The sequence below is a fragment of the Canis lupus genome, chromosome 5, assembly GCF_003254725.2.
Source record: "Canis lupus dingo isolate Sandy chromosome 5, ASM325472v2, whole genome shotgun sequence".
Taxonomy (NCBI): Eukaryota; Metazoa; Chordata; class Mammalia; order Carnivora; family Canidae; genus Canis; species Canis lupus.
The window spans coordinates 70,648,854-70,675,727 of record NC_064247.1 but is presented as its reverse complement, the minus strand read 5'-3'; the positions used below and the strand labels follow the sequence as shown (position 1 = coordinate 70,675,727).

At 45.4% G+C, this 26,874-nt stretch overlaps 1 protein-coding gene across 4 annotated transcripts in view; it reads left to right on the top strand.

Moving 5' to 3' along the window:
• Window positions 1-16,196, top strand: part of GAN (gigaxonin) — a 60,977-nt gene extending 44,781 nt beyond the window's left edge. For all 4 annotated transcript variants that reach the window (XM_025426954.3, XM_049110677.1, XM_025426955.3 and 1 more), the window contains 2 exons: window positions 3,416-3,525; window positions 3,613-16,196. In XM_025426954.3, the coding sequence (XP_025282739.1) occupies window positions 3,416-3,525; window positions 3,613-3,794 (292 nt within the window). In that variant the 3' untranslated portion in view covers window positions 3,795-16,196. The remainder of the gene's footprint in view (window positions 1-3,415; window positions 3,526-3,612) is intronic.
• Window positions 16,197-26,874: the final 10,678 nt, after the last annotated feature.

The window sequence follows — 26,874 nt, the reverse complement described above, 5'->3', positions numbered from 1 at the left end:
AATATTGTTGTATTCTGATATGCTTTTCAGTAAACAGTCTAGTCACTGATGCTCATTTAGAAGTACCAGTTAGGGATCCCTGGGTGGTGCAGCGGTTTAGTGCCTGCCTTTGGCCCAGGGTGCGATCCTGGAGACCCGGGATCAAATCCCACATCGGGCTCCCGGCATGGAGCCTGCTTCTCCCTCTGCCTGTGTCTCTGCCTCTCTCTCTCTGTGTGTGTGTGACTATCATAAATAAATAAAAATTAAAAAAAAAAAAAAATAGAAGTACCAGTTACTCTTGTGAGGACACACATGGCCCCATCATGAGTTTGCCCAGAAGAGTGGTGTGCCTCTCCCCTGAGTTTGGGCCTGGGTGTAGGGTTCAGCCACAGACAAGGTCTGGGGGACAGTCATTGGATTCGTTTGATTCAGAACCTGAGAAGAATTTAAATGTCAAGGTTTAGATAGCGATGCTTAGCCCTGAAGACATAAAATGTGAATTAGCCAGTTATTGTAGTTTGATATTTTCAAACATTTTCTTTCAAAGGCCTGTTCACGTCCCTATTTTTACTTTTCAGTGAGAGCTCTTGAATTTTTCCCTTCCCCTGTTTCCTAGAGACCTTTTGAAACCAGGAGCCAAGCTGTAGTCCCAGTTCCAGCAAACTGCTGGATACCAGTCAACATTCAGGTATAAGATGAATCAAGTGTTGAATGAAGGTTTTTCAAATATAGCAGCTTTACGTTAGCTTGCTTCTGAGTTGTTATGTGATCTTGGACAGATAATTTTGCTTCCCTGTTTCTTAGAATTCAAAATATGGAAGCTGCTGCTTTATAACAATCTGGGAAGAGTTCTTTGAAATAAAAGCACTGTTCTTAGTGGAACAGTTTCACATTTATATTTGACATCCAGATGCACTAGGTCTGAGCTGCTGGCTTCTTGGACACTTCATAGCACAGAGAGAACAGGAATAACATCTGTATGTCATATGCTCCAATAATGCATGTCAGCCTGGACATTGGTAGTTCTTAGGGTTTAGATATGTTCCCAGGGTCTGACTTAGAGCTGCTTTACCCCAGCTATGTCATTAGCTATTGAAAGGAAATTATTTGTTCCAATTACCTTAAGTGAATGTTATTATACAGTGGAATCCACGGTTGTTGTGGTGGTGGTTTTTTAAACAAAAATCACTTCTATTTTGGAATAATTTTACACTTAAAGAAAAATTGCAAAAATAGAATCCCCAGTAAGCCATTCACCCAGCTTCTCTTCGTGTTAACATCTTACATAACCATAGTACAGATATCACAATTAAGATATTTATGTTGGCACGGTATTATTAAGTAAATGCTAATCTTTATTCGAATTTCACCAGCTTATCCACTAATCTCTCTTTTCCCTTTGCTCTGGGATGCCATGTGGGAACTGACAACACACTGAGTTGTGTTTCTTTAGTCTTTTTTAACCTGTGATGGTTCTTTGGTCTTTCCCTGCCTTTCATGACCAGGATATTCTTGAAGATAGTTGGTCCGTGTTTTTATAGGATATCTCTTAATTTGGATTTGTCTGATAATTTCTCGTGATTAGGCTGAGGATAGGCATCTTTGGCAGGAGCACCACAGAGGTGATACACTCCATCAAGGAGGACATGCTGTCTCCATGTCTTATTACTGGTGACAGTAACCTTGATTACCTGGTTAAGGTAGTGTCTGTTGGGTTTCTCCACTGTAAAGTTGCTATATTTCCCTTTTAATTTACAAATACATTGGAAGAGATAAATGAGAATGTGCAAATACACCATTTCTTCTCAAACTTTCACCACTAATTAAGCACCTATCAGTGGAGTAGTTACACCAGCAGTAGTTACAACTGTGGTGGTTTCCTAATGTTGATCTATTTCCCTCATTCTGTCTACATTTGTTAACTGGAACTCAGTAAAGACCGTTCTCTCCTCCCTATTTTTTTTTAACATATTCAGTTACTTATTTGTATCTGTATGAACTCACAGATATTTTTTTTTATAAGTTATAAATCCAATACTATCATTATTCATTTTGTTGCTCAGCTGTTCCAGCTTTGGCCACTGGGAACCTCCCTATTAGCTCCATGTCCTTTGGACACACCCTACCCTTCTTAAGCCCTTCCTGTCTGGCAGCACAAGATGCTCCAGACTCATCTTGTATTTTCTGTCTCATCTGGGGAATCAGCTACCTCTTTGTGGAGCCCTGGATCCTTTTTGTGGTTATTAAATTGATTTTCAACAGAAATGCCAAGGCAATTTAGTGGGAGAAAGAAACGTCTTTTCAGCAAATGATGCTGGAGCAACTAGATATCTGTATGGAAGAAAAGTGAACTTCTACCTCATACCATACCCAAAATTCAACTTGAAATGTATGATAAGACCTGAATGTGAAAGCTGAAACTGTGAAATCTCCAGAAAAAAGCATAGGAGGAAGACCTTTGCAACCTTGGAATAGGCAGGGATTTCCAAGAAGGGCACAGAAAGCATGAACTATTTAAATAAATAAACAAATAGGAATTTGTCAGAATTAAAAACCATTCTTCAGAAGGCTCAATTAAGAAAACAAAAAGATAATCTACAAGCTGGGGAAAATATTCATGATATATGTATCTAACAAAGGACTTGCATCCCACAACACAAAAGAATCTTAAAATTCAGTAGGAAGACAGAAAACCCAATTTTAAAAATGAGCAACTCTTGGAGCAGACATTTCACAAAAGAAGATAGATAAAACGGCCAGTGAGCGCACATGGAGATAGCCAGCACCCTTCTTGGGGAAGCCCACACCACTAACACGGCTACAGTTAGAAAAACCAGCAGTATTGAGAGCAGGCTTGGTAATGCCAAGCAGTTGGAATTCCCAGACATTGCAAATTAGAATGCAGAATGGCACAATGCTTTGGAAAAACAGTGCGGCATTTTCTTATCGAGTAGAATGTACCTCAAGCCACAAAACCAGTCAATTCCATGACATCATCCACACAAAGAAGATTTGCACTCCAGTGTCCAAAACCGCTTTATTCACAACAGCCACACACTGACAATCACCCAAATGAACATGAGCAGGTCAACACATAAACCAGTTCTGGTCTATCCATATAATGGAATAACACTTAAAAAGAAACGAATTATTGCTGCACACAACAGTGTAGATGAATTGTGCTGAGCAAAAGAAGCTGATTGAAAAGTGCATGCTCTTTACGTTTTAATATATGTGACATTTTAGAACAGGCAAAACTAGTATCCATAGTGACGGGAGAGAACTCAGCAGTTACCTGGCAATGGGAATGCAGGTCGAGCTGAACTGGTGCAGTTCCTAGTGCTGTTTGTTGGCTCCCCAAGTTTGATGGTCTCCCTGGATATTGTGGTCATCCTCTTGACTTCCTTGGATTTGCCCATCTGTTCATTTTCAGGTGGATCTATCTTAATGACCAGAACTTATGCATCCCTGCCAGTTCCTCTTTCGTTTATGGAGCTGTACCCATAGGAGCCAGTATTTATGTTATTGGAGATCTTGATACAGGTAAGGACGTTGTGGTGATTTTGCTGGATCTATTTCCTGGTGACTCCAAGGCGCCTTGCATCACCTTTGCCGCTTCTTATGGTCTAGGTACCAATTACGACTATGTGCGTGAGTTTAAAAGAAGCACAGGAACCTGGCACCACACCAAACCACTCCTTCCATCTGACCTTCGCCGCACAGGGTGTGCAGCCTTACGCATTGCAAATTGCAAGCTTTTCCGCCTACAGCTTCAGCAAGGCTTATTCCGTATTCGTGTTCATTCACCTTGAGGAGAAAACAGAGCAGAAGCAGAGCTCCTGACCAAGCGCACCATAACACGGCTTTCTGCGAGGGGAACAGAGGTGGCAGCCGAAACTTGCTCTGTGTGCCGGGCTTTGTATGGTAACTCTGGTGGTTTTACTATAATGCTTAGAAGCCTGAGCTTCCACTCTCGTTTGGGAGAACCTGTAACTGTTGAAAAAGCTAACTTGGAGGAATCCGTTCCTCCAGTTAGATGTGTCTGCAGACAAACAGGCTAGTAAATGTCAAAAGGAGAAGGGAAATGGGAATCGGTATCATGTAAAATAGTGAAGTTAAAATACTAGGGTGCATTTTTCCTGAAGGGAACTCCTATCTGAGTGACTGCTGTGTTCTAGTACTTGGCTTTGGTAAACAAACAAAAATCCATATATGCAAATCAACATATCCAAACATACCAAGATTGCTTTTCTACTGCACCTGGAAGGAAATATCACGCCTAACCCTGCCCGACAAATTAAGGTTTGTGCCTAAAATGTTAGATTGGACTGTATGCCGGTTAGTCTCCATTTACTACTAGTACTGTGTCCTAAGAATCTTTTTTAAACTATATTATCATGAATTGAAACTAAGATAAAATTTCTCTTTTATGACATTCTATCTTAGTCATCTAAAGGTTCAATAAATTAATGAGTCAGGTTGCAGCCCTCTTGTGAACTGAAGGGAAGTTGCTAACTTCTGTGTTGATTCAGGTGGGTCTTGCCATAGTTTCTGGGGTAGTTCTCTTGGAGTTGTGAAGGATCTCATGCAGTGCCATTCTTCCTTGCAAATAATTAGAACCATTTTATAAACACGAGGTTATTAAGCAGAATAGGAGATTTTCTAGAAGAAAGACCTAAGTCAGACAAATAATAAAGATCTACTATGACTACAAAAACTGTCCAGACAAAATATATAGGGATCAAAACCTTCAATCTGTCCGAAAGCACACAAAGTCTTGTTTACTCCTGTTTGAGATTGAAAACTTGTCTTAGAATGCATACCTGTGTTAAGAATCTAGTCTTTATAACAGAATTTTCTCAATGACATTCACTAGCAAGAGTTTTAGACAAATTACATTATAAGTAAAGTTTGGCTGGTAGAATAAACTACCTCAACTTAATTTCATTCTGTTCATAGTAGAGCAAATTCATCTCTTCCTCCGCCTCTGCTCTTCTACAGCTCTCCTGTGTCACCCCACACTACCCCACTTCCCACTGAGGGAAAAAGTCTGTCATTAGTAGCACTTACCTTGTAAGATACTTTGTTTTCCATTCAAATTATGCCACCTTAGTGTGCATTCGGGGACTTCAAAGTGCTTGATGATGTCATAATTTGAATTTTATGCAATATCAGATTTCTAATCAATTTAATACCAAACTCTTCATTTCTGATTGTTTTCTACAGCTTTTTCCCCCCTCTTGGTAAATGGCTAGAAGAAGCAGTATTTTGTCTTAATGATTAATAAATGTATAAATGTATCATTTGGTTATAAATTTGAGAATAGGAGTTTCTTCTGGAAACTTCCTAGATGGAATGCTTGTATATTGTTAAAAACATGCATATGAAACATCGCTTATATTTCCCCACCCATGAACAGAAGAAAAGGATAACCCCCATCTGCAGTTTTTTTTCTTACACCTGTTAGGAGTCAGTACAATGCTATAAACGTTGCTGGAAGAAGCCTTGCCTGTGGGGGTTCTAAAAATTGTTATGTGTGGCAGAAAGTACTGGTAAAAGAAGGCATGCAGTGTTTATCTTCTAGATCAGAGGCAGTAGGCCAGATTTGCCACACATTCATGTATCACAGTCGAATTCGATGTATAAAGCAAAGTTGACCTTTTTTCTTTGTATTGTGTACCAGTCAGCTGTAGTCTGCACACTGTCCCAGCAATGCCTGGGGTATCTTTTCATCAAAGCAAGCCATATGGCCACTGCAAAGAAAGGAAACTTCCTTTTTTCAATTAGATACTCATTTTCTAGGGGAAGCAAATTGCTGGAAAAGTTAACTATCTTGGGTAACCTATCCTGTGTGGAACAGAACCTTGGCCTTCAGAAGTTGCAGCTGAGGTACATGAAAGCAGTGACTGATGTCCTATGAAAGCCATGACAGTCAGCAACTCTCTCTGTTTAATCTCTGAAGTTTAAAACTTTCCAGTCTACGCCAGGCCTCTCCAAGGAGACAATTCATTGTTGAGGAGTGAATGGGTCGCTACTGCAATATTTACAGTGCCTGCATGACTTGGTCAATTCATTTTATAAAAACAGTTCATTTTTAGTTTTTTATTCTGTTCATTGACACGGTAGCTGCAGAAATTTAAGTAATGTTTTTTACAATAAATTTGCCACATAATATGGGATGCTATAACCAACAGAAGCTGCTAAGTGCCAAACTGTTATTTTCATATATATGTGAAATATATATGAAAATATATATATATATATTATGTTGAAGTGTAGGAATATATTTAATTTTATTATGTTCCAAAATTAATCATGACTTTTTTTGTAAATGATATTTACTTCAGTATTGTGAAATAAATTTTAACTCATTTCATGCAGGTTCGCTTTAACATTCCACTTATGCCTTGAAACATCTTTTCTTGATAAATTTTTAATACTTCTTTATCATAGGCACTTTTACCGGGTGTAGGTTGGAATTGGCAGTTGAGAACAGATCTTAAAATTTTAAATAAAATAATTTTGGGGGAAGTGCAATGTATTTTCATTAACCTGCCAACAGAAGGAAAGTTGTCTCAGGTTAGAGTCAATGAATATGTAAAGGATCTCTCCTAGGCTACAGTCTACAGTAGGCTTGTTTGTTTGTTTGTTTAATGCATCCAAATATAGATTTTTCGAAGAGGTAAGTGTTTAATTTAAAATGAAGTGGTTTTTTTTTGTGAGCGTGTGATAGTGTGTATATCCTGTGAGAGGGAGAGAATGTGTGTGTTATGTGTCTTGGTAAGTTTGTTTATATATGTTTACTTTTTAAATTGTAGTTCCAAACTACATATATTACTGTCTCCTGGTGCTTCAGATAAATTCTTGAGCCCGTGGCCCTTCAGTTTATACTACTGTGTTAAGCTCACGTCAGGTGTAAATATCCATAGCGTTGTGGTTTGTAGTAAGTTTTACTTGATGTCTGCATTTCTTTACTGGGATTAAAAACAGTGTTTACCAACTAGTACAGTTGGTAGACTATAAAGATTTGGCCTAAGAAATTTTTAAGTTCATTGTTTATTTCATTAATTCTTTATTTCATTGCTGTGAGGAATTGATAGCTAACAGTAGGCTTTGCTCAAACTGCAACAATCCAGACAGAATATATGAGTGATGATATTCTTTGTACTGAAGTGTCTTGTTATATTGCACTACCACTTCAATAATGCTTTGAAGGTGCCATTTTTATAATTTATGGGGGGGGGGTAATCCTCAGGCAATATACAGGAAACACATCCTTATATTGACCTGGTAAAGATAGGGCTGTCTTTGCTATGGTACCTTCTTATTCATGGTAGTAAGCTAGGTTTTTAGAGAAATTCTTTAGCTGCCTTGGTCCATTGGGGTTCCATTTGGTGCATTCTGACTTCAGTGTACCAAACCAAAAAGTTTTCAAAGGAGTACTAAAAACACTGCAGTGTTACCTTCTTGTTGGTCTTCTTAATTCCAGAGGAGTCTCCTGTGGTCAGATGAAGACATTTGATTATCTGGGGAAAGAATGAGGTGGCCCTTTGCATGAATTTAAAAGGCACTGGAACCCCCTTAAAAAGCACCTGGTGGAAGGGTAGGGTGAGACTGCTCTCTTTCTGCAGCTGCCCCTCATGTGTGTGAACCTTGGGGGGAACCAGGGAGAGTGGAGACTCCAATTAGTGTGAAAAAGCTGCCCTGGATTTAATCAGCAAATGCTTCTAGAGCACCCACTAAGAATTCTATTTGGATTTCTGGGGAGCTGTCATGCTGCCATCCCTCTAGATCATAAACTCCTTGTGGGCAGCAACCCTGTCTTGGCCATCTGCTAATCCCAGTGCTTGGCACACAGCAGGTAGTCAGTAAATGGTTGGCCAGTGCATAGTACCCTTGTAATCAAAGCAGTGTTCTTCACAGGATTGAGAAGTTCTCTCATGAGCGACTTATTTTGCTGGATTTTAGATGAAAAACTTTGTACACAGACTGGCTTCATATTATAGAGTGAGGAACTAATACAGAATTTAAAAAATGCAAAAAGTGCCTGACATATGGACTCAGAATTTGGTGGTCTCCAAATGTTCTGTAGGATTGGGGGGGGGGGGGGATCCTGTACTTAGCACATCTAATGCCATTTATCGCATTTAATGTTGGGTTTTATTGTTTTTTATATATGGCTCCAAGCCTTTCCCATAATAAACTGCTTTGATCCTCACGTTCCTGCAATGGGTGCAGTGCCCTCCACTGCCCCCCTCATTGGACAGAGAGCAGTCTCTGAGGCCCAGTAGATACGGCTTCATTTCCCACCTCTCACATGAGTAGAAACCAGAAGTAGAATCCGGGTCTTTCTATTATCATTTCACCGTTCAGCCTTTGAGACTACCACTTAATTTTCTAGGCATACAAGTATTTTTAGTCATAAAATAATCATTTGTGGCATAACATAAGCCTCCAGATATGTCCTTTTATAAGTTACACAGATGTCAGCTGAAAGATCTTTGGTTTTCTTTCCGTTAGCTATAGGAAATTTAAGAATTTATTAAGGTCGTGAGAACAGAAGTACTAAGTGTATTTTATGGAGAAGCAGTTCTTACTTTTAAAAATCTGGAGCTTTATTTTATACTGCTTTTCTTACCACATCTGATCAGTAAGGGAGAAGAGATTGTGTCTTAGAATGGTGGAGAAAGTATTTTGGTAACCTTCTAACAACCCCTGAAGTACTCTGTTTAGTCAGTTCAGGAATTACAAAAATGTATGGTATAAAGGTGAGGGATGACCCACTTGCCCATAACCAGAGAATATGAAATCAGGTTGAGGTTTTGCTGCCTCTTGGAGGTAAAATCAATAGTATTTAAAGGTAGACTTTTCCTTTTTTGCACACCAACTGGTAAAACTTTTTAAACTTTTCTATTTTTTGGAAGTGATTCTATTTTTAATCTTAAATCTATCTCAGCTTTGTCTCATGACAGTCATTGTGTTTATGTGATATCTGAGGAGCTCAGTTATGACTCTGTCTAAGGGCATACCTTTGAGGAAGGCTTGCTCACGTTTGGTTCTAATACTGAAGTTCTCTAAGTGATTGGGTCTTTAAGCTTCTCCTCTTCCTCACCACATCATATACCTGATAGATAAAATGACATTGCCTAATTACCTAGAGGGAAATACCTGTCGCCTTCTCTTTTCTTTTTTTGAGATAAAAACTAATACTTTAAAATTGCTGCTCAGCCGAAATTTGGGCTAATTATAATTTTTAATATTGGCGTCCTTGTGGTCCAACCTAGCTGCCATAAATTCCTCAGTCACTGTGATCTGCGTTAGAGAAGTGATCAGCCGGAGGGAGGAAGGCAGTGCACACAGCCTGGGTATACACTGCATTAAGGTAACGAGGAGAAGGATCAGGCCTTCCATGTGACTTGTATAAATACGTGGCCACTTAAGATAATTCAGATCCCAAGTAGATGCAGGTTCAACTTTCTTTCTGGTCAGCAGATTATATTTATTAGACCTTTATTTTTGGTGTTTCCACAAAAATCATAGGTTTTAAAATGCCTTATTTTTATTGTTCCTACTCATCAATTACAAATAAGACATATGTTAGAACCTTGGATTTAATTTTTTCCAGTTAAACCTGTGAACTTGGTATAAATATGACTATATGTAGCTCACTTTATCATGTTTCCTGTTTAATTGGATGAGAATTACATGCACTTATTCCCTTGTTCTTTGTGTTTATAGGAAAAACTCTGTTCTCAGCTACCTCATTATGTAGTGTTGTGCTTGATCCCCTGCCAATTTAGGAGAATTCAACACATTCTGTCCTTTAACAAAAGCCTGGAAGCAAGCAGCGGGTGGCCTTGAGGAATACAATTCTCTAAGGCATGTTTTCCATTTTACTACCTTTTTATTTTTTTTAAATAGGCACTTTTAATCAGGAGGAACAATCATTCTCCTAGAGCTGCTGCAAAATGATTACTTGAAACTCAACTTGAACTTTAAAGAGTCTTTAAGAGACTATGTTTTCATAACATAGGAAAGTAGTATATTTAAACTGCACTGCTGTGTAAGACAGAGGACTCACTCCCTATCCTGCTATGGTCAGATAGGAGGTGTCTGTGGAATCTGACCCAGAATATGGAGCTCAGATGCTTGGGGCTACCGTGCTTCATGGTCTGCAAGGTGCTACTGTGAGCAGTTTAAGGAGCTATGAAGTGTATTTTCATGAATTTGTTTCCCAGGAATCTTTAATTTTGATGAAAACAGAGGCTCATTAGTAGATTCGTCGTCTCTTCGTTCTGATCTGACATGCTGGGGTTGTGAAAGGAAGTACAGAGTTGATTGAGGTTGACCAAACAGCACAGAATTGCATTATACTTAAACTCATGAGTAATTGGATTTGTATTGGACATCAGTCAAATGTGCCTTGTCCATGTGGCATACGTGGGCTCTGTCCGCACCCGCATCTGTCAGCTTCCCCAGTTAGTAAGTTGGGCGGGGGGGCCGCAAGGCCCCCCGATGCCCTGCAGTCACACCTTCCCCTCCTGGGGTGGTTTCTCACGGGAATTACCCAGCATCGCTAGTGCCCAGAAGAGTTATGCCCGTTCCTAAAAACCTAGCCAACCTGGAATAACTTACGGACCAGATAAAACCTAACAATGGAACGGTCACTATGCTCTAACACAATCTCGCTGTTCAGCTTGTGCTTTCTAGAGCAGAGAGCAGAGTTTCTCCCCACATGACAGTACGTCAGCACCATGTGGGTCTGGCAGCAGGTGTGAGACCTTTCCCTGAGTGGTTTCCAAGAGAACTGAGACTTTCTGCCTTAGAGCCTCAACCTTTTCAGTTATTTTGAGGAAAACATGTATAAACACTTGATGTACTTTTTCCCAAGCAAACCTAGTGGCTTCAGGCACACACAGGCCATGGTGCCAGGTGTAGGTGAGATGAAGACTAGCACCGCAGGCTGTTGGGGACCCTTCGGGACCCTTTAACCCTGAAGCCCAGTTCCTTACCTACAGATGTAGGTTAATGGGGGTGTTTACCTCTTTGGGCTGCTCTGAAGATCAGATACGTATTGAAGGTGAGAACCTAGCACCACCATGCTTGAGCTGTAACCGTGGCTGCTATGGCCACTCACCACAGCCTCGGGTCACTGGTTGGGGGGCAGCACTGCCCTCGTGGTATGTCCTGGCCTTAGCACCTCCCCATTCCAATGTCTGCTGCCACAGGATCTATAAGTAAATGGATATTTGTGTTGATAAAATGATTTACTTTCTGGACCCATGCCATTGCTCTCCTGCTGCTCTAATATTTGAATTCAGGATGATTCTGTAGAACTGAAACATCCCATAATATGTACTTAGAATATTTAGAGTTATTTTAAATAACCCTCAAATCAGAATTTGCCTAATGAAGTCCTCTAATAATACTTAAAACTCTTTATCAAAGTTGAATCTTTCTTTTTACCCTAAGATGTCACAAGTAGTGGGCTCTACTGGTCAAATAAACGATATATTTTACATCTCTATTTGAGATCAGTATACCTATTCTCTCTTAACTTGGATGCTATGTGAAACTTAAGCAAACAAAATTTATGTTACAAATACATTTTTGTGTATGTGTGTGTGTAGAGCTTTTTTGTACCTTCAAATAAAGTAGGATTACTTAAAGTGATACAGAAAGTGAGCCCCTTAACCCTTTCCTACGGTCACTTCCTCTCCGGTTCACACCCTGGGACTGGCAGATGTAACAACATGGAAGGCATTCTATAAAATCATTCTTGATCTCTCTGTGAATAAGAAAAGGCAGTTGAAACAGAGCCGACAAGGCTGAGAAATGTATGGAACAGCCGTGCCTGACAGTGCTGCCCAGAATGGCTGGAGGTTTGTAACGCTTTTCTTAGTAACATATAAAAAAGAAGGCTGAGAAAAGTGCTGAGAAGGATGAAGTGTTGGGTGTTAGGGTCTGCAGCACTGTGACAGTCTAATAAATGGCTAAATAGAGAGTCTTATATCTAGGTTCAGAAAAGATAGTTCCTAAATGAAAAAGAAAAAAAATGGGTGGGGCAGGAATTATTGATGATTTGAACATAAGCCAGCTATTTAAAAATAAGAATAGAGGCAGGCGCCTGGCTGGCTCAGTCAGTAGAGCATGTGACTTGATCTCAGGGTCGTGAGTTCAAGCCCCATGTTGTGGGTAGAGCATACTTTAAAAAATAAAAATTAATTAAAAACAACAAAAAAAGAAGAGCGTTTTTGTGGGGGACTGGTAGCCAGAAAAGGAAACCTCTTCTGCTACTCTGTCCACGGGCTGCCCTTGGATGGGCCCCAGGACCCAGTTCCGGGTGCCACCATTGGAGAGCAAGCCCGAGGTAGGTGGTGGGGGCTCTGGAGGCCTGAGGCTCTGGCCTGTGGGGATGTCTTTAGAACATAGCAGATGTGCATGGCTCAGGCCGACAGTGAATGTGGAGACAGAATGGCCTCATGGTAAAATGGGTGCCCTCCCTGGTTCTGAGCATTTATCTCTGGACATGCCCCTAGGAGAGTTCTTGCAGCATGATCGTGTCAGTGAGAGGGTTCTTGCTTTGTTGCAGGATACTGGTCACGATCTCCAAAGCTCCTTGCAGAAGAACAGTTGAGTAAAACATGGGGGTGGGAGGGCTTGTACTTGCACATTGATTTTTAAGGAGAAGAGTCTTTGTCCCTTTCAACCTGTTCTCTCTCTCTTCCCTTCCTGCCCACCACCTATCCACAGCCTCCTTACTGTGGCCTCTGGCCAATAGCCATGGCCTTCTTCAGCTGAACTTTCAGAAATAGGCACAGTTCTAGAGATTTGCCTAAAACCATATTGTCAACTAGTACAGCGATTATTGCTTTTTATCTCCTTTTTTGCTTGAAATCTGTCAGTACCTCTGCAGATTTAAGAAAGCTAATAAGTAAAAACTGCATTCTTTTGAGCAGGGCCTAGAGGTGGCCAAGGCCTGGGATGCTCTCAAGGGGGCTCACGTGCTGGGCCAGTTGGGCTGGCTTACCACCTCAGGCCCCTTCCAGCTCGATGGATTCTTGTCTTCCTTTGAGAAGAGTTTCTAAGGGATCGGATTCCGCTGGTGGCTTTACTTTCCCTCTTCTATGAAAGCCTAAGGCAGTCTTAGTCCTGGAGGGATGGGAGGCTGCGCCTCACTCTGCGTGTCTCTTCTGGCCCCACTGGCTTTGGCAAAGATCTGCCCCAAAATAGAGGAAACAGGCATCAGCTGGGGCATGCACTTGAGTCCTTGGGAGGGAGTCATCTGTGCTCTCCCATCTCTTGTGCTTTTCTCTACATTTCTTGAGTTGTCTTCACTTACTAATAAGCTCCATTTGAACCGGTGTTGGCTTTCCTCCCCACATCCCACCGTGGCTGCCCAAAGACCAGGAAACAGGCTCCTCTCAGTTGGCATGTCTCTCTGTACCAGTTCAGGGACTTCAGTCATTGTGGAAGAAGTTATTTTGGTCTTGTTTTCAAGGGTCATCTTATTGACACACTCTGCTTGGCCTTCCCACCCTGCCCTCTGCTCCTCATCCCATACCTGTCCCAGCCGAGGGTTTTAACTACTTATAAAGTATGTATCCCAAAAAGAATGGGGGGGAGGGGGGCAAGAAAAAATCCTCCTCTTGTTCCCCAGACCATTAGCCTAAAAATATTTATTGAAAAGGCATTCTTCTGGGAGCTCCTGACCCAAGCTTTGTGACTAGCACTTTCCACAGCCAGCTGGCCCTGGCTGGCTGCAAGAGAGCCAGACCTGTCCCCTAGGCCCCGGGGAGCTTCCCAGAGTCCTTGCCACCCTGCTCCTCCCGGGTTAGAGCTCAGGGCCAGAGCCTCCCTCTGAGGTATGGCCAGCTGCAGAGCTGAGGCTCCCCAAGCCGTTGGAGACTAGAACAGCCTCCCTGGGGCACAGCTCAGCCGCCTTCCACACCTGCCTGGAGGTCCTCGGGGCTCCTCTCCGAGCCAGGAGAAGGGGCTCCAGATGCCACACGTACTACCTCAGCACCCAGCCACAAGGCACTGTGCGGGCCCCACATTGCCTGGCGAGGCGTGTTCAGGGGGCCCAGGTGGCTCGCCTGCACCCCAGCCACCTGCACACCCACCGCAGGACCGGGACCGTGGGCTTCGGCCCGCACCGTCCTTGTGAGCGTTTGTTCAAGCGCAACAAGACCATGGTCTCCTTCTCTTAGTTAGCTCTGACTTAAAAACACATGCCACTCAAATGGTGAGTAGAATCGGAAATTAGAATTGCTCGTTTACAATCAGAGAGAGACCATTTCTTCATATTTTTTTCAAAAGAGATTTTGCTTCAAAAGAAATTCCGGAAAAAAGATGTATTACTATTAACCTAGCATGTGCTTATTGAATTTGACTCTTAGGCTTTGTAAAAAAAAATAAAAACAAAACAAAAAATTAAAAAAAAACTATGTAGGATCTGATACATGGGGCAAAAGGGTATCATCAGCTTAAAAACAAACCAATTTCTGTGGGTTCACAGCATCTTTTTCCCTCCGTGGGACCTCAGAATTCAAGGTCTCCATGAAAACAGCCAAATTCCGTGGGGCAGGTAATTTTATGGTGGGAGATATACCAAGTGGCCTTTTAGTCGAGAAAAGCACAGGCTATTTAGCAACACTTGCCTAATTAAATAATCCGTGGCTTTTTCTGCTGATGGGATTCTTTTCATTTTGACTCATTTATAACACAGCTTTTGTTTGGTTCCTCACTCCTGTACCCCTCCGTGTCACCAGGGACATAGTGATACTTGTTTTGTTTCGAATCCTACCATTCCTGAATTGTGACAACCGCACAAAAGGAGTCATGGCTTCGGCAGAAATGTCGAGCACTCACAGCAGCCTACTGTGCTTTTAGCGTGACAGGCAGCCTCGGGCCGACGTCGTCTTATTGCTGTATGTTCCTGGGAACAGGGATGCTTGAATCTGTGAATGAGATCCATCCATAACTCATTATAAACGTGTAGATTCATTTGGTTTTAATCACTGATGCAGATCTCCTGCTAGAAGAAAGCTATCAAGGGAATTCCTTAAAACAGGACTGTAAATTCAGTTTGACTCTCCAAGATTCAGGGCTGATCTTCACAGTGGGCTCCGAACCCACAGAATTGCTGGTGACGGTCCTGTTGGCTGGTCGCCTGCGTAGTAGCTGGCCTAACTGGTCAAGAACTGGTTTTTAGCACACTCTTGATTTGCCGTTTTGATGCTTTTAAAGGAAAATTTCATAAATACCAAGTTCAGAAGACACCATATCAGAACTCATCTGGTATGAACGCTTAATTAACATATTTATGTTTTCTGACATGGCACATACAGAGAATTGTTTTAGTTCAAACCCTGCAACTTTTATAACCTGCAAAGATTCCAAGTTGAGCAGTCTGCTCAGATGTGTGTTCAGCTGAGGTTGTATTGTGTGTGATAGGTATCCTGATCTTTCAGGAAGCACATATTGCTAAAAATTAAAAATCAAAAAAAAAATATTTGCAATGAAATACACAGAAGCTAAATGAAAGACATTATATGGACAGTTGGAAATATTTGAAGTTCTGGGAAGCTGCAGCTTGTAGAATTGTACTCCTCAAACTCAGTAGGACAAATAGAGAAACTGTGCTAACTTGATTTTGCTGAAATGTCATGTCTCAAACATCCTATGGTCCAAATGTACTCGTTTGTTCTGTGGAGTAACTTTCTATTCCTTTGCTGGTATGAAATTTAGCAAAGTGGAAGTAATTTTGAATTAGTAACTTTTCTTACAGAGTTGCTTTATGGTTTACAAGTGATACTGATGCAAAAAGAGTTTGTTCATTTTGTCAAATCCAGTAGGACGCACTTTGTTCGCCTGCTTCAGTGTGTTGTGGGGTAACTGGGTCGATCCCTCTCAACAAGCACAGGACTTGTGCTTTGGGAACATACGGCAGTTGTGCTGTTCTCTTGTACCGAGGATCAGTGAAAGTGTTTTATCTTTTTTATGTAGTTTGTATTGACTGGATTTTATAACTGTAAGAAAACAGAAACAGAGTGTTGTATTTTGATCTGAAATTTGTCTATGGTAAAGTAATTTTGTTTTATGTATTGGAAGTTCACTTAAAACTTGAAATATTTTCTAGAAGGGTACTGAACAAAATGAATTGTCTTTAAGCTGTTTAATTAACCTAATAAAACAATTTGATGGGGAAGGCATTCTGATCGGTTCGAATTTTTACAGCAGCTCCTAGTAAATTTGCATTATCGATAAAACTTGACTTGATTTCCAAACAGAATATTGTCCTTTTCGCACCACAACTGAAATGGTTTGGGTCTCAGCTGCCTGGATCCTGACTCTTGATCCAAGGTCTACTCCTTGACGGCCACTCGCTGTCATTGCCTTGGTGGCTTCCAGCCCTACCAGAATAAATCTCTACTCTGTCCTTCCCCCAGAAGCGGTTTCAAATTTCCTTTCCTTGGAAGAGAGAAAGAAATTACACTTCCGAGTAATAGAGGATCTTGATACTGATAATGTAGTTAAGTGTTGAATAATTCCTTCTACGGCAAATAGAAGTCTCTCTAATTTCCTCTTGCTGCCGTGCCCAAAGACAGCAAGCCTACAATGGCCAGTGCTACTGAAAACATGCCAAAGGGAGATGTCCACCAAAGGTCAGGGGCTTAGAGAATCCACCAGTAATATCAAAGTTATGTAAGTCTGATAGAATCCTTCCTGAAATCACAGCAAGAGAAGAAGAAATGGAACAGCTATAATGGAATGTGTGTATATAGGTATATGTACATGTGTATCTGTGTGTGTGTATAAACCCAATCCTAGAGGAATATACCCCAGATTGCCTGTTATAAATGGGGGAGGTGCACTTTGCTGGTTTTGACGCAGGTGGAGATGTGGGGATGTGTCACCCCGTCACCCTCACGCTGTTGGCTGCTACAAAGGAGTACATATCTTGTTCACCAGCTCTGTGTCGGGGCTGCTAAGCATTTCACATGTTAACTCACTTCATCCTTCCAACAACCCATATTATTAGCAGATTGACTGAGGCCCAGAGAACTTGTCACTGCCAAACCCACAGGCCCAGGACTGGGGTAGAGGCAGAGCTGGGATCCAAGGCCAGGCCATCCAGCATCCTGTCTCTCTGGGAAGGGGACAGACCTTTTTGAAAGCACTCATTTGTTTTCTTAATGGCCAAGGGTAGAAAAATCAAAACATTTTGTGGCTGAAGGAGTCAGTCAAGGGAGACCCCCAGATGAGAGCCCATTAGGAGGGTCCATGCTGCTGCTACCATTTTTATTTGTATTTATTTTTTAAAAGATTTTATTTATTTATTCATGAGAGACACAGAGAGAGAGTCAGAGACACAGGCAGAGAGAGAAGCAGGCTCCATGCAGGGAGCCTGATGTGGGACTCGATCCTGGGTCTCAAGGATCAGGCTCTGGACTGAAGGCAGCACCATACTGCTGAGCCACCCGGGCTGCCCACTGCTACCATTTTTAGCTGGAATAAAGGCTGACGAGAGCCAAGGTCTAAGACCTTTAAGAATCTTTAAAGGTCTTTAAAAATCTAACACCAAGTTTGAGTAGGTTTGTGTGTGTTTTGTTTTATTTTAAAAGAAACCTGTACTGGTTCATTCCTGTATTTCGACACACAAAAAAAAGAAGAAAAAAACTGTAGCTTTCTGGAAAACTCAAGGGAGTTCATTCCCGTGACCTGCCTGTGGTTCAGAGCAGCTTCTGAAATTTGGGTGTGAGAGGGGTGTGCTCTGAGTTATCTGCACTGGATTTTTTCTAAGGGCGGGATCAGCTGCTTCCACAGACCCCAGTCCTTTGTACCCGAGGCTCCTGCTCTGCATGCCGTGCATTCCCTGCTGATAAAGTCGCCCGGGGGTGGGGTGGGGTTGGGCTGAGAGCAGTGCAGGGGCCAGGGCCCCAGAGGGCAGAGTTCTAGGATGACCTTGGGAATCCATTTCCTGGGCTGGATCATCGAGGTGGGGCCGGGTGGCATCTCCGCTCTGCTTTCAAAGTGGAGGATCAACACTTGACACACATGCCGGGACGGCTGTCAGAACAATGGAAGATATCCAGTGTTGCTGAGGGTGTAGGGAAATGGGAAGCCCCAGGTGCTGCTGGTGGGAATGTGAAACGGTGCGGCTGCTGTGGACAACCGATTGGCAGCTCTTCGACATGTTAAGCATGGGGTTGGTGACCCAGCAGTTGTCCTAGGTGAATACACCTAAGAGAAACGAACACCGGGACTCCAACAAACATCTGTACGCAGGTGTTCACAGCAGCATTGTCCACATTAGCCACAAGGTGGAGACATCCCAGATGACCATCCATGGATGGATGGATGGATGGATGGACGGACGGATGGATACACAAGCTGTGCTCCATCCATACAGTGGAATAGGTCCAGCCAGGAAAAGAACCAGAGCACTGACATGGTCCATCCACCGCAGGCGAACCTCAAAAGCACGATGCCGAGTGAAAGAAGCCAGACACTAAAGGCCACATAGGATTCCACTGATACAAAATGTCCAGAAAAGGCACGTCCCTAGAGATAAAGTAGATCTGAGGTTGCCAGGGCCTGGAGGCAGGGGGCGGTGGAGGCTGAGTGCTAACCGGCATGGGCTGATGAAAATGTTCTGGAACTAGGTAGAAATGCTTGCACACCATTGTGACTCTACAAAATACCACCGGCTTATGTGTACTTTTCAGTGGTTTGTGTTATGTTAAGTTCACCTCAATAAAAACAAGGAGGGCTGGGATAGAGAGCACAATTAAGAAAACAGATCAACACGGAGGCCGCCTCTCTGGGCAGACCGAGGAGTTAGGGAGTCCAGTGTCCTACACAAAGCACCGTGGGCTGCAGACGCCCCTGAGCCAACCGGATTCGGGATACGGATACGGATACGGAGGGAGGTGTGGGGAGGCCGCTCAAAGGTGGCCTCCCTGCAGGTCTGCCAGTGTTTGGGGTGATCCGCAGATGCCTTCTGCACCATCGGGGAACGGAAAGGGCCTTCTGAACTACGTTTCTAAATTAGATTCAAGAGGAGCCAGTCTACCTGTTAAACACCAGACTGCTGGGTTTAAATCCAGTCTCCACCACCCACTCGTTCTTTGGGCCGAGTGCTCCCCCCCCCCACGTGCATCAGGTCTCCTGGGGACAATGACAAGACATGTGGCCACAAGGTCATGGGGCGAACTAAATGAGCTAGTACTAGGCCGCGGGCCGCACTCGGGAAGACCCCGTGCTGGTTATTGCCCTTCTGCCTCTGAGCTCGGTCAGCACTGCTACCTGGTGCTGCTAACAGGTTTGGGAAGGAGCCGTGTTTTGCACCCTGTCGCCACTGCTGGGCCGGGCCTGCCTCTTCCCCAGTGGCAACGAGCGCCCCGTCCGTCCCAGAGCGCGGCGGGCAGGGCGGCCCACTCACGGCCGCCTGGGAAGTTGAGCCACCGCCAGGTTGTTTGTAGAAGAGGCAATGCCCGCTCCCCCGGGCTGAGGCGGGGTGCTCACAGAATTCCCAGCCTGGGGATCTTACCGTAAGGGTAGATATATTTTTATCCAGCAGGATATACTTATCAGCCAGGGCCAGGAAAGGGGAAACTGACTAACAATTCCAGCCCGGCCACATTCTCCAGATTCTAGAGCCGCTGCAAGGGTTTTGTCTCCCTGATGCAGCCGAGAGACAGCAAGGGAGGAGGAAGAGGAGACATCACCTGCCTGGGGAGTCCGCTGTCTTCCCCCCCCCTCCCCCGCACTCTACACAGCCCAGAGGCGTGGTGACCGGCATCCACTGAACACCCGCCACCCCATGCTGGGTCCTTAGCAGCTGATTATCTTCCCAACGTTCTTAAAGATCATGACCCTCACGTAACAGACGAGAAGGTCACAAGCTATTTGAGTCCCTTGGTCCAAGTCATGTGGCTGGTCTCAGGCAGAGCTGGGATTTGAACCCAGGTTTCTGATACCTGGGCCTGTGTTCTTTCTACAACTGTCCTTTTGCCTTTGTGCCGTCTCCTTTTGTCGTTAGACACAGTACAGTGGAACTGGCACTAACAGAGTGTCCCCTCCAGTGGTCCCCAGTGGCACCTGGCCCCAAGACATGGCCAGAAGAGCCAGCTGTGCCGGGGGAGCTCCCTTTGGGTGCACTCGCTATGTGGCAAAGCCTTGAGACACTTAGCCCCTGTGGCAGGTGGGAAGGTATCCATGCACCCCCAGCCCATGTCCCAAGTCTGTTCATGTCCTTATCCCCAAACCAGTGGACCTGTGAGCTGACGTGGTGAAAGGACTTTGCAGATGTGATTAAGTTAAAGGTTTTGAGATGGGGAGATTATTCTGGATCGTCCAGGTGGGCCCCATGTCATCACAAGGGTTCTTATAAGAGGGAGGCCAGAAGAGCAAACCGAAGACGTTACAACGGAAGCAGGTTGGAGTGACTCAGGGCCGTAGGCCACGCAGTATGAGCAGCCTCCAGAAGCTGGAAGAGGCCAAGGGACAAGTTCTTCCCGGCAGCCTCCTGAAGAAAGACAGCCCCGCAACCCTTTGACTGCAGCCCAGTGAGACCCTTGTTGGACCTCCTCCGGCCCCCAGAACTTCAACAAAGCCACTCAGTTTGCAGTCCTATGTTACAGCAGCCGTGGGAAACTCACACTGCCCCACCTTCTAGAAGTTAGAATTTGATTCGTACGGAGGGGCCCAGGAGGAGGACCCCGGGGACCCCATGTGCAGCCAGAGCTACAAACCATTCATCTTCAGACATCTTGGAAATGATACACCTGCTTCCATTATTGGCCCGATGTGGCCAGGACTTTCATGGGACAGAGCTCACTGGTCCTACTTCCCCCTAGATCTGAGCCACTCGGATTTTCTACTCTCCAGAGGCTGCAATAGAAGCCCCTGGGCCCTCCTGAGTTGCTGGAGGCCCCTCCTTGCCTAGGCTTCCTTCGGACAGCATTGAGGACCAGGAATCTCAACAGACAACCCCTCCTGTCTGCATCATTGATCTCTGCCAGTCCCGCCCAACTCCACTGGAAAACCCACCCCCAAATCTTAGCCCCCACCATTTGCAATCTACTTTCTCAGTCTTTGGAAATCCCACCATGTTCCTCCCCAGCTTAAGAATCCTTTGCTGCTGTCCCACACCTTGAGAAGGAAACCTAACCCTCTCCCTGTAGGCTCTGAACCACTGCAAGGTGTCCCTCACCCAGTGCTCCAGCCTCATTTTACACCACTTGACACCTCCCCTTGGCACAGGATCCCTCTGTGACCACAGGGCATTGGCACATGCTGTGCCTCTTCACCCACCACCAATCCTGGCTCCTCACCCTTCAGGGTGTGGCATTGATGACACCTCTTTATAGAGAGCTTCTCGTCTCCTCTCCCCCCAGCTCTGGATCAGAAGGACTGAGGATGCCAAAAAAAGCCTAAGAGGTGCCAAAGTGAAGCAGAGAATCAACTGCTGATTCTCTACCAATACAAATAACATCCAAACATGGGGTCTTCTCAGTTCATCTTCCAGGTAGGGGTGATGTTTCGCTTGCCTCCTCATCCCTACTGTCAGAGCAGCAAAGCTGAAGAAGTCCTAAGTGGGGAGGTGCTCAGCCCCAGGGTTAGAAGTCAGTAGGGAGAGGCAAGAACAACTGCAGACCAGAGAGGACCCCCCCAACTAGTGGAGGCAGCCACCTCTAGCTGTTGCCCTATTGCCGTGCAGAAATGGGGGCCCAGTGTCGCCAGACCTTCTGACTTTTCCAAAGAAGCTGGAAAGCCTGCAATTCTAAGCGAAAGACTCTGATCTCTGCATTTAAAGTCAACTCAACTTTTCAAAGAATTATAACACTGTTCAGACCAAGCAAATATGCCTGTGGGCCTGATTTCTAACTTCTACCCTATTTCATCACCTGGTTTATATCTTTCCTAGTCAAGGATAAGTGAAAAAACATGGCCATGATATTTTGTGGCTGCTGCCACCAAAACCTGGGAGTTCATTTTGTCATCTCTTGAATTTGGGGCAGTCCCATGACTTGCTGGCCAATAGAACATGGCAGAAATGACATTGTTCTAGTCCCAGGGCCTGGCCCAGAATGGCCATGCAGCTTTGCCTTTGCTCTCTTGAAACCCTCCAGCCACCATGTAAGCCCTCAGGCTAGACTCTCAGATAGCGAGACCAGGTGGAGACGGAGGAGGCATGGTGAGATCCTCTGAAGCCCCCCAACCCTGTTAATGGCACCTGATGCCAGCTGAAGTGACAAGGGACCTCTGGCAAGACCAGCGAAAGAACCTTCCCACTGAGCCCAGCCCAAGCTGTAGGACTGTAAGAAATGAATGGTAGTTCTGAGGAGTCCTGTGTTTGGGGATGTTTGTTATGCAGCAACAGATAACTGACACATAGTCCTTATCACAGGCTTTCACTCTCTTTGCTTACTTTCCGTCTCTTTTCCCTGTGCATCCCACTCCTCACTCACTCCCTGGATGTGGCTCCATTAACCCACGGATCTTGTCTGTCCTGGTCTCTCTTGGGGTCCTAGAGCCTTATATGATACCCCCATGCTGAACCCAGTGTCCAGTAACGATCTGTTGAAGGAATGAATAAGTGTTTAGTTCAACAAACATTTATAATGCCAGCCTCATGTTGCAAGACACCATGCTAGACATGAGAGGTGACCCAGTCCCTCCAGAGGGAACTCCTAGCTTCCTAGACTCATGGCTTATCTTCCATCGCCTTCTTTTCTTTTCTATTTCTATTTATTTTTTAAAAGTAAGCTCTGTGCCCAACTTGGGGCTTGAATTCACAACCCTGAGATCAAGAGTCTCAAGCTCTACTGACTGAGCCACCCAGGTGTCCTCCTAAATTATCTATTTAAAATGATACAATGGGGGGGCATCTGGCTGGCTGAGTCTAAGTGTCCAACTCCTGATTTTGGCTCAGGTCGTGATCTAAGGGATCTAAGAGATCAAGCCCCATATCGGGCTTCATGCTGGACATGGAACTGCTTGAGATTCTCTCTCTCTCTCTCTCTCTCTCTCTAACTAATAATAATAATTAGAAAGGTCCCTTAGACCTCGGGCTGATGTTTCATCCACATCCCATTCCAACATGCAAAGTGGAAGAGGTAAGGCTTCACACTCTGGCAGATTTGGGCATGGATCCTGAAGCATTCACTCCTCCATCACGTTGTCTTTAAATGGAAACAGAGGCTAATATCTTCCTGAAAGACTGCCAGGAGGCTTGCCCGACACGCACACGGTGCCTGTGTACGCATCTTGCCCCTCTAGCCTGGCCCGTGGAGGGGCACAGAAGTGTTGGTCCATTTGTGTCTGTGCTTGCATCTTATTATTTTTAAAAAAATTTTTTAACAAACCCTTATGTCAAAGGCTGACTTTTTTTTTTAAGATTGTATTTATTTATCCATGAGAGAGAGAGAGAGAGAGGCAGGGACATAACGCAGAGGGAGAAGCAGGCTCCATGCAGGGAGCCTGACATGGGACTCGATCCCAGGGCTCCAGGATCACGTCCTGGGCCGAAGGCGGCGCTAAACTGCTGAGCCACCCGGGCTGCCCCTTATTTTTTTTTTTTTTAAGATTTTATTTATGTATTCATGAGAGACACAGAGAGAGGCAGAGACACAGGCAGAGGGAGAAGCAGGCTTCTCGCAGGGAGCCCAATGCGGGACTCGATCCGGGGACCCCAGGACGTGAGCCCTGGGCCGAAGGCAGACGCCCAATCGCTGAGCCACCCAGGCGTCCCTGTGCTTGCATCTTAGACAGCAGGGGATGGGTCTGGCCCTGGTGCCAACTGCATTTTCTCTCTCTCTGCCAGCCTCCAGCCCCTCCCCTCAGGGCCCTGGGCCCTGAGCCTCTGCCAGCTGCCCCTCCTTGGTGGGGGGCCACCTCCTGACCACCCCATCACAACAGCCGGCGTGACCGACCACTGACTTGTAGCCACCACTTAACGCATACTCTTTTCCATCTTTTATCCTCACGAGAACCTGTGAGGGATTTTCAGATGAGAAAACAAAGACCCAGAGAGTTGAAGTCATCTGTAAAATGGAAGAAGGAGCCAGAATGTGTCATCCTTCATGGGAGAGAGACTCAAGGGCCATGGAAGGGGTGGGCCCAGAGCAGGGCCACAGGCTGGAGCTCAGAGTCCTCCGCCTGCCCCCACATCCTCACTGGCCCTGCACTGCTCCTCCTGGCACATCCCCGGGAAGCGGGGGGCCAGCAGCATGTGACTTAGGAGGAAACAGGGTGCGTCCCTTCTCGGGAATTCTCAGGAACTTGGCTCAGCCCCGGGCGGATCTCCCACAGCCCTTGGCAGAGGCAGGGCTGGGATGACTTCATGTTTGCATTAGACGCTTTCAGGACGGGACAAGGCTTGTCTTCGTATTTCAGGCCGATGACCTCGGTCTGAGTGGGTGACCTCCCTCCTACCTGCTGGGAGGTGAGATCCAGACTCGCCAGGATCTTGATGCTGAATAAAGAGTGACCTCGACCCAAAGGGCTTCTGAGCCGCCCTCCAGCATTTCCTGACACCTGCTGGGTGCCACCCCCTGGCCCTGGTGCCCGAGACACCGCCCCTGCCGTGGAAACTCTGGCCTGGTGCATCTTGCTTTTGCTTGAGCATTGGAATCGCCTGGGGAGCCCTGACACCTGCACTCGGGCTCCACCTGAGGCCAATTAAATCGGAACCTCTGGCTTGGGACCCACACGTTGGCATTTTTCTAAAGCTCCGGGGTTGATTTGCAACCTGGGCTGAGAGCTGCTACACCAATGAATAAAAGCATTGGTGTTGAGCATTCATCTTGTACCAGGCTCCAGGAATTTTGTATTTGTAAATATTAATCCATTTACTCTTCGCATGGCCCCTCAGAGGCAGGTACTATTACCATTATCCCTATTTTACAGATGGGGAAACAGAGGCACTGCGTGGTGATGTCATTTACCCAGTGCTAGTGAGTGGCAGGCCCAGTATTAAATCCCAGATAAGCTGATCACTGAGCCTGTGCCCTTAAACACCACACACTGCTGCCAGATGAGATAGGACAGGCCTCTGAAAACATGGACAAGAAGAAGATCTGGAAGTCAAAGTGAGCCACAGACCAATATGGCCCCTTAATAGGAAAAGCATGGGTGTTTTTGGAGCCCGGGGGGCGGGGGGGAGGGTCTGAGTTTGAATCCTTCACCTGTCACCCCCCAGCTGCATGGCCCTGGCCAAGGAGGTTAGCACATCTATGCCTCAGTCTCCCCACAGGTGAGTGAGTGCCCACCTCCTCCAGAGCAGGTGAGATGGCAAATGGAAAACACCCAACACGGAGCCTGGTGAATGTGGTGGAGGGTGTTCAGTAGGGAAGAATTCTGCATGTTCCTCCCTGACCTCCCCATGTCCACCTTGGTGCCTCCTCAGAGAGAAAACCCTCAAGAGGCTCCTCGGCACCTCCTGGATCTTTGTGAAGCGCTGCCAGCCTGGGACTCACCCCACAGAGCTTTGAAAGATGTTAGAAGAGGCTCCTCTTCCCCAGCCAAGAAAGGATCTTCCCTTACTCAACGTTCCCGATCAGGGAGGTGGATGGGCCCATCGTTCTCGGGAGTGATGGGTTCCCAACCACCTGGGGATCCCTGACCTTCCACTTGGCAGTGCTGAGGTGCAGGAACTCGGGGTGCATGGGTACCAGGCCCTGTGTCTTTTGCACCAACCCTGCCTCTGTTGCTTCTCAAAGAAGGAGCTACGGGACAGAGCTGCTCCAGGGGATGGCAGCCGGAAGTAGCTTTCGCAAGCACGTGAGCCCACCGCCCTGGGGTCAGCGTCCTAGGCAGGCCTGTGCTCTGGCCACAGCTGAGAGGGCCCGCCAGGCATAGGAGAGAGCACTGACCCCAGGGTCCGGCCCGGGGTTGAGGCACCTGCGGAGCCGTGGGGCTATGGGCACGGCATGGTCTTTGGGAACCTCAGCTTTCTCATCTGGGAAATGGGCTTGATAATAGAAATGAGGATTGAGGGGGCGCCTGGGGGCTCAGTGGTTGAGCATCTGCTTTTGGCTGGTGATCCCGGGGTCCTGGGATTGAGTTCTGCATCGGGCTTCCCGCGGAGAGTCTGCTTCTCCTTCTGCCTAACTCTCTACCCCTCTCTGTATGTCTCTCACAAATAAACAAAATCTGTAAAAAAAAAAAAAAAGAAAGAAAGAAAGAAAGGAAAGGAAAGAAAAGAAAGAAAAAGAAATGAGGAATGAGCTAGGTAACGAAGCATGGGACACATCACAGCCACTCAATCTGTGATAACTATTCACCCTAGTAGTTCTGTCTATTCAAATAATTATCAAATAAATGTCCAATAACTAAGAGGAGGAGTTCTAGTCATTAAGATAACTTTTGTACAAAGATTATTGTGGGCTTCCGTGAATGCAATAGCCAATAAATAGTAGCTGATATCTGATAATATCCAATATCCAATAAATAATATCCAATATCTAACAATAGCGAATAAAATAGCCATAATAAGTAAGAGTAGTGGTTATATCCCCTCACATAATTCCCAATAAATACATTGGGATAATAGTTAAATCCATTAAAATCATTTTAATACTAGTTATTGTGGGCTACTCTGAATCCAAAATCCAGTAAGTAAGATCCAGTGAAATAGGTAGTAGTAGCAGCAGCAGCAGTTCTGTTCATCAGAATAACCTGGAACTGCCCCCCCCCCCCCCCCCCCACGCGAGGAGCAATGGGACCCTCCTCCCGCCAACCCCTAAAGATCCTGGCCGAGGCGGCGGGCGCCGGCAAACACAGCGAGCGGCCGGCAGAGGGCGCCCACCCCGCGGGCCGAGGGCTCCTGCCCCCAGGGAGCGGGAGGTCCAGCGTCGGGAGCAGCGGGGGAGGCAGGGGCGG